Raw genomic sequence first — 15,100 nt, 5'->3', positions numbered from 1 at the left:
TTATTCCCAATTCCAGCTTCTGTGGTGGCAAGGATCGAAAAATTGTACCGTGATTTCCTTTGGAGTGGTTTGGGGGATGAATTCAAGTTTCACCTAATCAGTTGGGATAAGGTGTGCAGACCAATTGTTTCAGGTGGATTAGGGATAAAGAACTTGCGAACCTTCAATCGAGCACTCCTAGGGAAATGGTTATGGAGATATAATATGGAGCCGGAAGCTTTATGGAAATTAGTAGTGGATAGAAAACATGGCAGTATATGGGGGGGATGGTGCACTAGAGAGGGGAATGGAGCGTATGGAGTGGGGATCTGGAAGCAAATAAGAAGAGGGTGGGGGACGTTTGTTAATCATACTAAACTCTTGGTGGGGGAGGGCACACGTATAAGATTTTGGACGGACATTTGGTGTGGGGAGGAGGCACTAAAGGATTCTTTTCCATCGGTATACCAAGTGGCTTGCGATCAAGAAGCTTTGGTGGTGGACTTAGTGGTTCGCGCGGGGGATCAAGTCGTTTGGAATGTCACTTTCTGTAGAGCAGCACATGATTGAGAACTAAACACTTTCGCGGAGTTCTTTAACCTCCTGTATTCTATGGAGCCGAATGGTTTGCAAAAGGATAAGCTATGGTGGAAACCTACGGGTAAGGGTACTTTCTCGGTTCTTTCTTATTATAAGGCTCTTACAGTTATACCAAACTCTCCGTTTCTATGGAGAAAATTGTGGAGGAATAAGGCGGCTCCCAAATTGCTCTTCTTCATGTGGACAGCAGCTCTGGGTAAGATATTAACTACCGATAACTTGAGAAAGTGTCTGATAATCATTACTGATTGGTGCTGTATGTGTAAGAAAGATGGTGAGTCAGTGAATCATCTCTTGCTACATTGTGAGATAGCTAGAGTATTGTGGTGTGAAGTTTTGAGCCGAGTAGGACTAAATTGGGTGATGCCGAAGTCAGTGGTGGAATTATTAGCTAGCTGGGCGATGCCGGGAGGCGATCCACAAATCAAAGCTATGTGGAAGATGGTACCGATTTGTATTATGTGGTGCATTTGGCAAGAGTATAATGAACGAACTTTCGAAGATAAGGAGCGGACTATGGAGGAGATCCGTATCTTATTTTTCAGTACTTTATTCTTGTGGTCTCTAGCTATAGACTTCAATGGACAAAATGTACATGACTTTCTAGTGACTACTATAGCCACCTAGATAGGTCTTATCTCTTGTATACCATCTTATGTACTTGGGCTATGCCTATTATTATTAATAAGATTGTGTTTACTTATCAAAAAAAGAATTGGGGTTTTGAGGGAGCAAGAAACCTTTTTCTCCAAATAGGATATGTTAGCAGTACCTGGATGGAAAAGTTCTGACTATCATTATTTCTAATTCAAGTTTGTTCTATATTTTTGGATAAGGTAAATAAAAACAAGGAAGATTTCCTCGGAATTTATTAGATGACTCCGCTTGGCTTCACAATTCCGAATTCAAGAGCAGAACTCTTGCAAAATAAATGAATGCAAATGACTCCTTTGGGCAACGATGCTGTGGTGGTGAAATCAATCATAATGAAATAAATCAATACAATCAGTCATTGTAGGAGTACAACAGTTTTGAAAGCCAGGGCGGTTGCATTGTATTTTTGAGGGGAGAAAACCAGGGTTATTTACAACCATATTCGAGAGTCATAAAGTTTTCTCCTGACTGTCTCCAGCAATTGGCATTATGCCCAACTATATACAATTCAGAGCCTGTGGAATGACCATCTTTAGAGAGCCCCAAGAATGACTTTGCTGCTTGTGCGAACACCCATTGCAGCAAGTTTCAATACGGTGCGAGTCCTGTACAACCTGCAATGATAAGAATGCCAATTCAGAGAAATTACAAGTGTTCACAGAAGAAACCTATCATGGTTAGGGAAACATGACAAAACCGTAAAAGCTATCAAAATACCAAGAGCTACAGATGCTGGCATTTAACCTGAGATGCTATTAAGTGCTTCGAACCCACGGCTTCTGGGCGTTCAGAATACAAGAGTTCCTGGACTCCTAAAGTGCTAACTGGCATGTGACAATGCAGACCCAAACAGCACAACAGTACATGTAATTTAAAAAAAAATGGTACAGCAGTAATGTGCACCTGAAGCTAGGCAAGGACAAGCTTTAAAATTATGTAACTAATGCAAAAATGCAGAACGATACCATTAATGTGCATGTCTTTCATTTTCATTATATGGAGAGCAGCAGCAATCAAGGACAACATACCCAACAGCTTCCTAACTAAATAGAAAATAAATAATAAAATGAACTCACCCTGCTAGAGCAAGTCCCCAGGAGGACAAGGCATAAAACAGTTTCCCAGCATGCCATATACCTAACATCTTCTCCAGTTTGCTGACACCTTCTACTGCTTTTGCCACAGCTGCAAGTTTATAATGGCACAGAGATAAGTAAAATAGGCAACACTTCCAATTCACAAGACTATATGCCACTTGGAGATGAGCTAGTAAGATTGGTGATCATTATATCAATGAATAGATGCCAGATTTTCTGGGGTAGCCTAGGAAAATAGATCATAGGCATGCATCAAACTAAGAAAATGATCATCTTGTTTTCAGAGTATTTTTTTGGATACATTAACCTCCAACAAGGAAAGAGAGGCAAAATATAATTTTGGTCCCTGAATTATGTCTTAGGTTCCAAATTCATTCATGAACTACTGATTTTATAAGTTTCTTTCTTGAAGTAGCAGAAGATGGTCAAAAATGTATTTCTACAGAGAAATAATTATACAGAACATTGCGAAATCCATTTGAGTGCCCATTTAACTTGTCCATGCTTATGATTTGAAATGTATACAAAAGCACACAAATATAGGTACCTTTTCCATTTTTGGTGGTTGCCACCTGATTTTATTTTATTTCCTGACAAAGCTGATTCCAACAGATAGTACGTTCATTTTCTAATCCAGTAAGAGATTAATCATAACATAAATCAGTAGCTACCAAGAAGCCTTTACCGACTCCTACTCAACATTATGAAAAAGTTACCATGATAATAACTTATGCGACCTTTATGAAGTTTAAGACATCATTAGGTAAAAAAAGCATTTTGAAATGATTGGGATATATACGTACTTTTTTGCAGCTCTTCTGGTGTTAAATTCTGCATTTGAAAGGAATAAAATTGCGTTAGATACAACACACTATACTTAATGTGGAATAAGAATCAGTAGCCATATACCCGAGCTCTAGGGTTTGACATAATGCATCTAGCCATAAAGTTGGCAACCCCATCCACCACATGCTCCTCGCTAACAACTATATAACTTTCATTGTCAATCCCGCTCCATTCCTCAACATTGCTAGGCACCATTTCATCTGTGACCCATACCCACCAGCTGGGCTCTTCGTTGTCAACTTTGACTAGAACTTCAGCCGAGTGCACATCATCAACTAATCATATAACCAAACACAAAACACCCAGAAAAAAGATTAGCATTATGAAACTTACATGAAAGAAAAAAGTGTTGGATTTGCTGTGTGCAAAGGTAAAAATCCCATGAAGGGAACAAAAATACCTGAGGCCTCTTTGAAAGGAAATTCATTGCTAGTCCCATTGACCGATGCCTGCTGGAGGGAACTGAGACGAGTCAAGAACTGCTCAGAATCCACCGTTGCTACGAGCCGGGCATACAACTGCAATTGCAAAACTAATACCCTATCATCACAATAATACTAAATCTGCCACAAACGACCAACTCCATATGATGATCTCTTTTCGCGTAAAAAAGTTAGTAGAACGAAAGTGCCACGCTCTAAGATCTTGGATAAAATAAAAGGAAGCGAAGGGAAAACGCCAAAATACAAAGGGAACATAGTTTCTTAAGAAGCTTGACAAATCCCTTTTCATTCACACGAACCCACGTAAGCAATTCCAGAAAATCGAGCAGAAATGATAAAACTTCAGAATTTCTATCGCGTTAGGAAAAAATAGAGGTGACGTACATCGGAAGGGCAATCGTTGGAGGAAAAAGAGGATTCGGAGAGGTCCTGAAGGAGCCTCAGATTCTGGTCAAGCAAGTTCCTAAGACGCCGATTCTCCGATCGTAGAGATTCCAATTGGTCGTCCGAATTGGTCTCCGTCTCCGTCTCGGCTGGTTCCTGGTTATGGTGATGATGGTGTTGGTGGTGTTCCATGGCGGTCCAGGCGACGTCGGCTACCTCCAGAACCGTCTTGGCCACCTCTATTGCGCCGGGGCCTTTCATGGCTTTCTGACCTTACCTTTCCTATTTCGGGGATCGTTGAAACCCTAAATCAGCTTTTTGTTATTTTCCGTTCCAATTTTATAACATCAGCACCATAAGACCAATAATTGAATTTAAATTTTTTATAATGTGTAAATGATATTTTATTTATTTTCACTCATCCAATCTAACGAATCGGAATCGTTAATAAACAACCTGTTAAGGGCGGCTCGACTGTTTTTTAGAGTTAGGGGCTGGTTTGTATTCTCATTTTATTTTATTTTTAAATATTATTAAAATATAAATACTTCTTAATTTAAATATTCAATTTTTTATTTAATTATTGTAATTTTTTTAAAATTTCAAACAAAACACAAAATTAATTTAATTCTTTTTAATTTTAAAACAAAAATAACATTAAAAATATTATATTTTAATAATATTTTAATTTTATAATATTTTTATTTAAATTTTTTTTTTAAAACTCAATAAAACATTATAACTCAAATTATTTTTTATTATTTATATATATATATATATATTATATCTCATGTTACTCCTTAAGCATTCTCATTCTCAATTGATTTGATATCTATTAAATTCAGTGCATGTGACTTCCCGTTGTTTAGATTATTGTGAGTTAATAGATTTTATAATAAAAATTATATCTATAGTCACTTTTTCGTATTTTTTATATATTATATTAATATTATTGACCGTGTTATCTTTTTTAATATTAAATAATTAATTTGACTAGTCATATTAGTAGAGTAAAAAGTACACAAAAGTGATTATATTTAACATAACTCTAAAAAAAGTGAGTAAATATAATACTTACATATAAAAATTAATTTTTAATAATAGACCACACTTTTTTTTAAAATGATTGCTCGACTTTTACGCACTTCACGACTGTATATAACATTACTTATTTTATAAACTTTCATATAAATGAAAGAGTAATTTTGTAAAAATAATACTCTTATTGTTGTAAACTTATTTGTATGATCATCTTTAGCCATCAATTAAGACCATTTGGCTATCAATTAAAACCAATCTTTAGCCATCAATTAAGACTTAAACTATACTTAAACTTCTTTGTATTCCTATATATATGGGTATCTTTCATTTGTATATGATTAAGTTTTTGCATTTGAATAACAACTCTTTCTCTTGCAATATTATTTCTATTTGAATAACAACTCTTTCTCTTGCAATATTATTTCTCTTTTAGTTTCATAACAGGTTATCAGCACGAGGTTCTGTTGATTCTAAAACTAGTGGTCTTCTACTTTAAGTAAATTTTTTAATATATTATTTACAATCCCCAATCTGAGTATTAAAAATTCTATTCCTTATTATTACTTAATAAAATTATACTTTTATTCACATAATTTATATCTCAGTTATATCTATAATGAATTAAAATTTTCATAATTTACATTTCAGTATATATGTGGTCAATTTTTATTCACATAGTTTATATACAAGTTCTATTTATTTTTTTATACTTGTTATGAATTATTGATGATAAGATTTATCTTGAAATAGAAATGGAGCATCCCTAAAGGATCGCCTTAAACCAATAATTTTATTGAGTATCTCATAATACAAGATCTATTAATTTTATAAAATAGTTTAAAGGAGTGATACGTATATCAAAAGATCGGGATCCTCCCAAAAACTCGTAATGATTAATGCACCTGAAGTTGCATAATTGAAATTGTGTAGAGAAAAACTATTAAAGAATATATGTTTAAAATGAATGCCTCAAATTTGCTCCTAAAGTAGCAATATCGAGTGTAAAAGTTCACAATATATTCTAAACTTATATCTTGTCTTTTAGTGGCGGAGCAAAATAATGATCTTTTGTTAAGAAATCATTAGTCACATCCTACTAGTTCCACATCATCCTCTGAAGTGAATGGTATTAGATTTATATAATTTTCAGAAGAGAATTGTGCATTTTTTCAAAAAAAAACAAGAATTTAGACGTGGTAATGAATATCTTTATAGTACTTCTATGATTTCAGGCCAGAAGCTCGTATTGGAAAAATCACCAACTTTTTCTTTGAGATGATATTATATAACTATTGAATCAAATATTATGATACATCAAAAGTGATATGATTTAAAATATTTGTATGTTTTTTATGATTATCTTGATTATCTAAAATCAATTACGATAAGTTAAATAATCTGCATATGAACGTTTATAAAAGAACCAGATATTCTTTTATTATAAAGTCTTCCCGCTATGAGCGGAAAGACAAATTTGCTAGAAGCAAATAAAATAAAATAATTCGACGTTATCTTGATTATCATAAATGAACTGAAAATTCAGATGATAATTAATTTATAGATGCAATAAGATAAAAATGTCTCATATTCTAGCTGCTAAAATCCCAGTAAGGATTAAAGTCCTCGTAGGAAAATTAAGAAATTTAAGAGTCTAATGAATATAAGACATCTCTAAAAGCGTGTGAGACCTATTGATACAAAAGATAAAACATCTCGAAAGAGAAAAGTACAAAGAAAAGAAATTTGTGCTCCTGAAGAGACCTACCCGCAAAATAAGCAGTAAGATCCATCCAAAATTTCTGTACAAATTCTCTCATAATAAAAACTCATGAAGAGTATAATCCTTCTGAAGAGATTTTTCATGAAATGTATTCCCTTAAATAATGATAGGTACTTGAAAATAACAAAATCTTGATACATTTTATGAGTATTGGAGAAATTCTGAATAGAAATAAAACCGTTGTCGACAACGTATTTTCATATAATATGGCACTTGACATTACTAGAGGTAATGAACAAATTGAGCCAAAAACTATTGAAAAATACCGATATAAAAATATTGGCCAAATTTGAAAGAAACAATTCATACAGAATTGATATCACTAGTAAAATGCGATACATATGGACTTGTAGTCCAACACCTAATAGGTGATGCTTGTTGAATATCAGTAGGTATTTGTATAAAGGAAATGAAAATGTATTATATAAATTACGAGTCGGTTTCTCACAAAAATAATATTAATATGCTTTTGAAGTTGATGAAATTATATTAAGGTTTTTATTAGCTTGATAGTTACTGAGAGTTTGTGTATGCATAATTAACTACATATTTATATGTATCACTAGATATGAAATGCATGAAGCATATAGTCCTAAAGTACTTATTTTATCAAGTTTCAAAAATCCCTATATGATCTAAAACAATCTAAACGTATGTGGAACAAGCTATTTTTCATATATTTTTAATATCTATATTAGTTTTTATTGCAGTTTATATAGATAATTTAAATGTCATTGAGCCTTCAGAAGAGTTCAAAAAAACTGCACATATTTGAAATATGAATCAGAAACTCTTTCGGCTTTAAAGGGGATATGAATGAAATTATTAGTTCTGAAATACCATCTCTTAAATATAATTAGTATTTCAGATTCATATTACGGTTTTGTAACAACTGTGTATTATTAAAGGAGAAATAAAATACAGCACACAAAACATCTACGAGAAGATAGAAATACAATATGAATATTTATAAAATATTATTTTATTATCTCGAAATAAAATTACAGAAATTTGAAACTCTTCGCCTAATTTTTTAAACGATCTTACTATTCAAAAATTTGCATAGCATTCATATCTAAAGGAATAGATAATCGAAAAGAAGAGTTAATCAATGATTTTAAATACATATTCTTTTACTTTATTACTCCTATTTTCATGTTAGATTCCAGAAAAAGTCGCTGAAGGATAGAAATTTTCTCGTTGAATTTATCAACCTCACAAGTTTTGGATTATAGTTGCTGAGAAAATGCGACAATGGCTTATGAGTATCGGGTACCAAGACTCACAAGCTCGTAAATATTGATAGAGGATATGTTAAACACAAATATCTTACAGTTATTTACTAGGCCGTGAAATTAAAAGCAGCTTGCCCCTACTCTCTTTGAAGTTGAACTTTTTCATATATTTATGACGAGATTAAATGCAGCTTGTTCTTATTCTCTAAGCATTTGAACTTTTTCAAATATTCGTTACTGCTGATCCTGGAGAACACGGACATACTGTTTTAGTGTCTTATTTTCCTCCTTCAGTTTATTATTCTTATGACTCTTCGCAGAGAGCTTCTAACTCAATTAAGATATTTGATTATTAAGCTGGTTGACCTAATTCATTTCAGCTAATAACCTCCAAGACATGGTCATAACAGTGGCAAAATATTGAGCACTAAGAAATCTTGATTCTGAAACAACATCAGAATAAATCCTTCCAGAAAAATGAATCTCTGCTTCTATCATAAGAGCAACATTTTTAGGTGAGTAAAATGAAGAATAAAACATCTCTATCACTTCACAGCATCTCTCGTGAAACATCCCTATACAAGAGACGAGATACAGCATCATAGCCCTAAAACGCCTGACAGCTACAAAAGATCTGTAAAATCCTGTGGTGCTTGTCTGGTCTATAAAGGTGGTCACCGTTTTTATTGAAAATGGAGGTTGACGGCTTAACTTTGATGACTTTTCTACTAGCTATGTTATTCACAAGAACTCCAGAAGAGCACAACTCTATAAGACTAGTGAATTTAATATTAAAACGATCTTAAATCAATATGACAAATTTGTTTATCAAAACATTACCAACTGCATCATTTAAATAGTTGGTACAAAGTATGGAGATGCATCAACGCAAAAACCTTTCACTATAAAGTCTTGAAATACTTTTATATGGACAAATCTCATCCCCTGAATACTCCAATAGTTGTTCGATCACTTGATGTGCAGAAAGACCTATTTCATCCTTGTGAAGATGATGAAGAAATTCTTGATCCTGAAATACCTTATCTCAGTGTAATTGGAGCCCTAATATATCTTGCAAATTGCACTCGATCTGATATTACATTTTCAGTTAATTTACTTGCAAGATATAGTTCCTTACTAACTCAAAGACATTTGAATGGTATTAAATATGTCATTCATTACCTTCAAGGTACGATTGTTATGAGATTATTTTATCAACATGGATCAAGTCCACAATTAGTTGGATATGCAGATACAGGTTATCTTTTAGATCCACACAAGAAGATCATTTCAATTCGTGAGGAGAAATATGAAATTAATGTCAAGAAGATACGATCAAGTGATAATCTGGCAGATTTATTCACTAAAACATTACCAACTGCAACATTTAAGAAGATTGTACAGAACATTGGAATGCAGAGACTTGAAAACCTATTATCTTGCACTTTTCAGGGGAGTAATGTCTTGAAAACTTGTACTGATTGTACTTTTTTTCCTTCACTAAGGTTTTATCCCACTGGGTTTTCCTTTGCAAGGTTTTAATGATGCAATCTTAAAGTACTTAACGATACACATGAATGTTGTACTCTTTTTCTTTCGCCATTAGTTTTTTTTTCCACTGGGTTTTTCCTTGTCAAGATTTTAATGAGACATATTCTTTATGTATGGTCATCTAAAGGGGAATTGTTATAAACTTATTTGTATGATTATCTTTAGCCATCAATTAAGAGCATTTAGCTATCAATTAAGACTTTAACTATACTTAAACTCCTTTATACTCTTATATATATGGGTATAATTCACTTGTATATGATCAAGTTTTTTTATTTGAATAACAATTCTTTCTCTTGTAATATTATTTCGCTTTTAGTTTTATAACGCTTATAATTATTTTATACTCTTTTTAACAAAAATATCCTTAATAAAAAAAAGTTTGATTTGAAATTAAAGAGTGCTATAATTACAAAGAGAGTACACAAGAATAATTTTACAAACTGATATAATTTAATGTAATCTAATAAAATTATTTTATAATAAAATTAATAAAATTATATCAAAGTATAATATTACTTTTATATAATCTTATACTGAGTATTTGCTTTCGGAAATGGACATCAAGGTCATAGCTTTATCTTTGGATATAATTTGAAACAAAAAGTCTACTTACAACTGGTCTTGGGGAACCGGCGTCACCGTGTCCTATGTGGCACGTTTCCAATACGGCGCTGTTTAGATTTTAATTTTAATTGAAGACCCAACTCGTTTAACTTTTGTTTTGCTTTTCACTTTCAAATCAGCCGACACACGTACGACTGCGAGACCCTCCCGATTCCCATCGTCTTCCCCATTCATCTTCCCCATTCTGCCTTCCATCCCAATCGCCGTTCCATTAGTCTTTGTCCTTCCATCCCAATCGCCGGCACTTTCTTCTTCGTCTTCTCCTCGGTAGACCCACAAACCCAAAGTTTCACATCTGGTTTTGAAGAGCCCGTTCCATTAGTCTTTGTCCTTCCATCCTAGTCGCCGGCACTTTCTTCTTCGTCTTCTCGCCGGCACTTTCTTCTTCGTCTTCTCCTCAGTAGACCCACAAACCCAAAGTTTCACATCTGGTTTTGAAGAGCCCGTTCCATTAATCTTTGTCCTTCCATCCCAGTCGTCGGCACTTTCTTCTTCGTCTTCTCGCCGGCACTTTCTTCTTTGTCTTCTCCTTGGTAGACCCACAAACCCAAAGTTTCACATCTGGTTTTGAAGAGCCACGAATCACAAACCCGTTTTGAACCCACGAACCAGAGCCTGTAAGCACTGTCATCTTCTCCACCAGATCTGATATCTAAAGCCAGGTCAGAAAGCAGTCCCCGTAGTCACTTGGGTTTCGTCTTCTACTCAAACCCATGACCCACAAACCCACGTTTCCCATCTCGTATCGAAGACCCACGAACCACAAACCCGATTTGAACCCACGAATCAGAGCCACAAAGCCCTGTCGTCTTCTCCACTAGATTTGAAATGTGAAGCCCACATAGCACCCAAACCCTAACTCTAACCCTAACACTGACAAAAAATATAACCCTAACACCGAGTTTCAAATCAGGTTAGATTCCTCCTTTTGATGTGTTTTGGTTTTTTTCCAACATTCTCATGCTATACATACTTGGTCATGTGTCATTGTTATTTTTTTGTTTTTTGTTTTTGTTTTATAATAATACTATTAAATTTGATATGCCCATTTGACACTCCATTGTAGACTTCTTGCATTAGCTAACAAGTGAATGCCTTCTGCTTCATTTACTGAAAATGTATATGAATTAGTGGTTGAAAGGTCGTTTTTGTTGAAAATGTGTATTAATTTGTGGTTGACAAGTCTTTTTTGTATTATTCCTCCTTTAAATTATAATAATTTCGCAACATTGTATGTTAAACCACTAATATATGATAAATCGTCGTTTGAATGTGTAGATGGAGATGGGTTTGTAGTAATTAGAAAATTATAGTGAAGGTTGCTTACAATCGGGTTGTGTCATGTTGGGTTAGTATTAGGTCATTAAAATCTAAATTATTTATGAATTGACAATAAACTGATCCAAGTTAATCGTCCTAACCCAAATTTGACATGCCTAACCAAAATTCATGGTCAATTCCACACAAACACTTTGATTTGTTTATCTACTTTGATTGCGTCGAGTCAACCAAACATAATTGATAATTTCAAAAGATGTTATATATCTTTTGAATATTTAAAACGAAATTCACAACATCATTTGAAAACAATTATTGGTTCAACTCAAAATTTTGATCTCTAGATCCTACTGTTGAATAAAAATTTAAGAAAATATTTGAAGTAATACTACTAGTTTTTCAATCCATAACTCAATTTGTAGCTATAAATGAGATGACAGGTCACGAATTGAAAAACTAGGTGTGGGATCATTATGAATGATACCAAGCTTATTATAAACATTTCTTTTTTAATAGTTATTTTTTAATGATGATATTTTTCACTAAATATTTAATGTACTGCCATTGATTTGTCAAGTGTCAAATGAGTTGGGAATCTTGGATTCATTTGTCATGTTCAAACCTATGTTCCGTGGGACTAAGTTTGTTTTATAGGTTTGTGGAGACACTGTTTTGTTACAAAATAATAGCAATATATTGTTTTGTTACCAACTATACACTGTTTTCTTACCAAATAATTGTGGCAAATTAGTTTTGGATTTTGAGCACTAATATTTTCTCTTCTGAAATATATATATATATATATATTACTAACTAATTGTGGGAAATTAGTTTTTGCTTTCTCTTCTTTGGTTCATCTTAGAAATGTCATCGTCCTCATCCATGTCTTCTTCATCTTTTGCTAAACGTACCACGGGGCAACCATTGTGCTGCTGTGGGGTGAAAGCCACACTGAAATTTTCAACTACAGCAAAAAATCCTGGCTGGCCATTCTTAGGGTATCCAAAGTACAACACAGAGGTAATTAGTGTAGTTTCCTTTCTGTTAACATTTATTTCAGTGTTCATTAACTAATTTGTGTTCTAATGCTTAGGGATTACCCTTTTGCAAGTTTTTCCAGTGGGCAGATTGTAATCAAGTAACTGAGCTCCAGCTTCAAGAAAGAATCAATGACCTGTTACAGATGGAGAAAGATCTCTCAAAAATAGTCGACCTCCTCGAAAAAAGGGAGATTGACCTGCGTAAGATGATGGATAACCTTGAGAAGGAGTTGCTGCGGTAGACACAAGAACTTGATATTAAGAGGGAGTAGAAACTGGGAAAACAGTTTAGTGGGATTGCATTAGTGGTACTTTTAATTTGTATTGGACGCTGGCTCTTGTATTAACATGTATGGGAACTGAATTATGTTATTGATGTATGTTTAGAATTCTGTTATTGATGATTATTGAATTCTGTTATTGATGTATGGGAACTGAATTCTGTTATTGATGTATGTTTAGAATTTTGTTATTGATGATTATTGAATTCTGGTATTAACATGTATGGGAACTGAATTCTGTTATTGATGTATGTTTAGAATTCTGTTATTGATGTATGGGAACTGAATTCTGTTATTGATGTATGGGAACTGAATTCTGTTATTGATGTATGTTCAAAATTCTGTTATTGATGATTATTGAATTCTGTTATTGATGTATGGGAATTGAATTCTGTTATTCTGTTATTAACATGTATGGCTATAAGAGGGACCTTAGAATTTTGCTTGCTGGATGTTTAGAATTCATTCATAAACAGAATTCAGAATCTTGGAGGTTTAGAATTGTGCTTTCAGATGTTGAATTATAAAATCAACATCTGTAATGTTTTCAAAAAACGTGCAAAGGGCTGTGATGTAATTCTTGCATGAACAAGTCAATGTTTAGAATAAGAAGTGCTACCCTTGCAATGGATATAGGATGATCGACTTGAGAAAATTGAAATGACAAAAAAGATTGGTTGAGAGATGAATTTCATCTTCTTAATGCAGTTTGGACCAGTTTGTGTAACAGAAGGGAAATGGTAATGTGAAAGTAAATATATTGAGAACAAGTGCAGCGCCAAATTCTCTACTGTTAATGCGAGATTAAAGATAATCCAACGAGAACTTGTGTCTGCTGCTAGCAAGTCAGAATATTCAGTATTTTTATTGCAAAAATTGTTCCCTGCAATAATACCAAGTTATCAAAGAGGCCTCTCGTTGTCCAGGTTGCCAATCCAACTTATTAGCATAGACCAAAACTCGTTCAATTTTTACAAGTTTTCATAGAACCGACTCAATCAAACAGAAAAATCATAATAACCAACGCCATAATAACCACATGCTTATCAAGCATCTATCTCCAATTGAAATAGCGCTCCCCACCAATTTTCATATTACTCCCCACCAACAAAGTACCGTCCTGTAAAACCCCATATTCCACCCCAGAATATTGCAAGCACACAAAATCTGCTTGCAATTGCCATTAAGCCTACAACCAACGTCATTTACCACCAAAAAAATTTATAATCCCTTATAATCAACAATAGATGCTTAATAGCACAACAAAATTTTCAATGGAATAAATTACTTGCTTTAATATTGCCCCCTCATCATCAAAGGCAAAATTAAATGTTTATACCAACAAGTATCTATATTCCCAAAATACCACCAACAACAAGATTAATATTCACATCTGTGTAACTTAAATATTAGTACGCCAACTCATCACAAAATTTGTAAGTAGCTAGTACACCACGGGATCAACCTACAGGGAAAACAAATGATGTAAATTTGGTGCCAAATCCTTCATTAAAACCCACAAAGAACACCCTAATTATTAAAACCCAAGTTTAAAAAATATATATAAGCATGTGTAGCCACGGAAAGGCATACCCACGACAATCATGTCATTTCCGTGGTTGTGAACCATCCAATATAGCCTCTAGCGGTTGTGATCCAACCAACCCAAATTGCATCTGTAGACCAATAAAAGTCATATGTACTATCTGATGTCAAACTTATTATTAAAATTATCATCCATACCACAAGTTGGGATTCACGTACACTTTCTTGGCTTTGCATTAGTCTTTCTTCGGGTTGGACTACTACGGGGTCAGCAGCTGGTATGCTTTCTGGAACAATCTGATTATACGGTACCCCCAAAATTTAAAACAATACTTAATACGAAACATAAACAGAATTTCTTTATCTTATAATTCAAATATAAATATAAATGGAATATATTACTTGCACGATACCAAATAAATTCTTGCGCACGTCTACGACTGATATATCTTCTCCGTCTTGCTGAAAATAATATATAAAATTTTTCAGGTAGTAATAAAAAAATTAAGCATCAACAAGGTAGAAATCAAATAGAATATCAGCACCTGCTTGCGTTCTCCCTTTCCCTGCGCTCGCTTGGTCTTCTCTTTAACTTTTTGCAAGTCTCTCTGCATCCTGGATGCTCTCCTCAGAGATGGGGGTCTCCCTTTCCCTCTCACAATATGTGGACTGAGAACTTGTTTAGAAGAACTAACAGTTACTGTAATATTTGCGGTACC

The 15,100-nt window shown here is 33.7% G+C and overlaps 2 protein-coding genes across 2 annotated transcripts; one reads left to right on the top strand and one right to left on the bottom strand.

The window, feature by feature from the left end:
• Positions 1–1,543: 1,543 nt before the first annotated feature.
• On the bottom strand, positions 1,544–4,338 carry LOC122314380. The gene is made up of 6 exons (XM_043129915.1): positions 4,004–4,338; positions 3,577–3,694; positions 3,240–3,451; positions 3,134–3,161; positions 2,310–2,418; positions 1,544–1,847 (listed from the first exon to the last, which is right to left on the bottom strand). Exons 1-6 carry the CDS (start codon positions 4,262–4,264, stop codon positions 1,766–1,768), a joined length of 810 nt encoding a protein of 269 aa, XP_042985849.1. The 5' UTR covers positions 4,265–4,338; the 3' UTR covers positions 1,544–1,765.
• Positions 4,339–12,379: 8,041 nt separating this feature from the next.
• On the top strand, positions 12,380–12,797 carry LOC122312577. The gene is made up of 2 exons (XM_043127221.1): positions 12,380–12,535; positions 12,609–12,797. The coding sequence occupies exons 1-2, from the start codon at positions 12,380–12,382 to the stop codon at positions 12,795–12,797; spliced, it is 345 nt and encodes a 114-aa protein (XP_042983155.1).
• Positions 12,798–15,100: the final 2,303 nt, after the last annotated feature.

Source organism: Carya illinoinensis, chromosome 6, assembly GCF_018687715.1.
Source record: "Carya illinoinensis cultivar Pawnee chromosome 6, C.illinoinensisPawnee_v1, whole genome shotgun sequence".
In the NCBI taxonomy this organism is placed as follows: domain Eukaryota; kingdom Viridiplantae; phylum Streptophyta; class Magnoliopsida; order Fagales; family Juglandaceae; genus Carya; species Carya illinoinensis.
The sequence above is the reverse complement of the archived record's forward strand: the minus strand, read 5'-3'. Positions and strand labels throughout refer to the sequence as shown.

Coding starts and splice junctions, on each gene's coding strand:
- LOC122314380 (XM_043129915.1), bottom strand. CDS start 4,264: ATGAAAGGCCCCGGCGCAATAGAGGTGGCCAAGACGGTTCTGGAGGTA. Junction 3,162..3,239: donor TGTCAAACCCTAGAGCTCGG/GTATATGGCTAC, acceptor TTTCAAATGCAG/AATTTAACACCAGAAGAGCT. Junction 1,848..2,309: donor TGGGGACTTGCTCTAGCAGG/GTGAGTTCATTT, acceptor TTATCATTGCAG/GTTGTACAGGACTCGCACCG.
- LOC122312577 (XM_043127221.1), top strand. CDS start 12,380: ATGTCATCGTCCTCATCCATGTCTTCTTCATCTTTTGCTAAACGTACC. Junction 12,536..12,608: donor ATCCAAAGTACAACACAGAG/GTAATTAGTGTA, acceptor TCTAATGCTTAG/GGATTACCCTTTTGCAAGTT.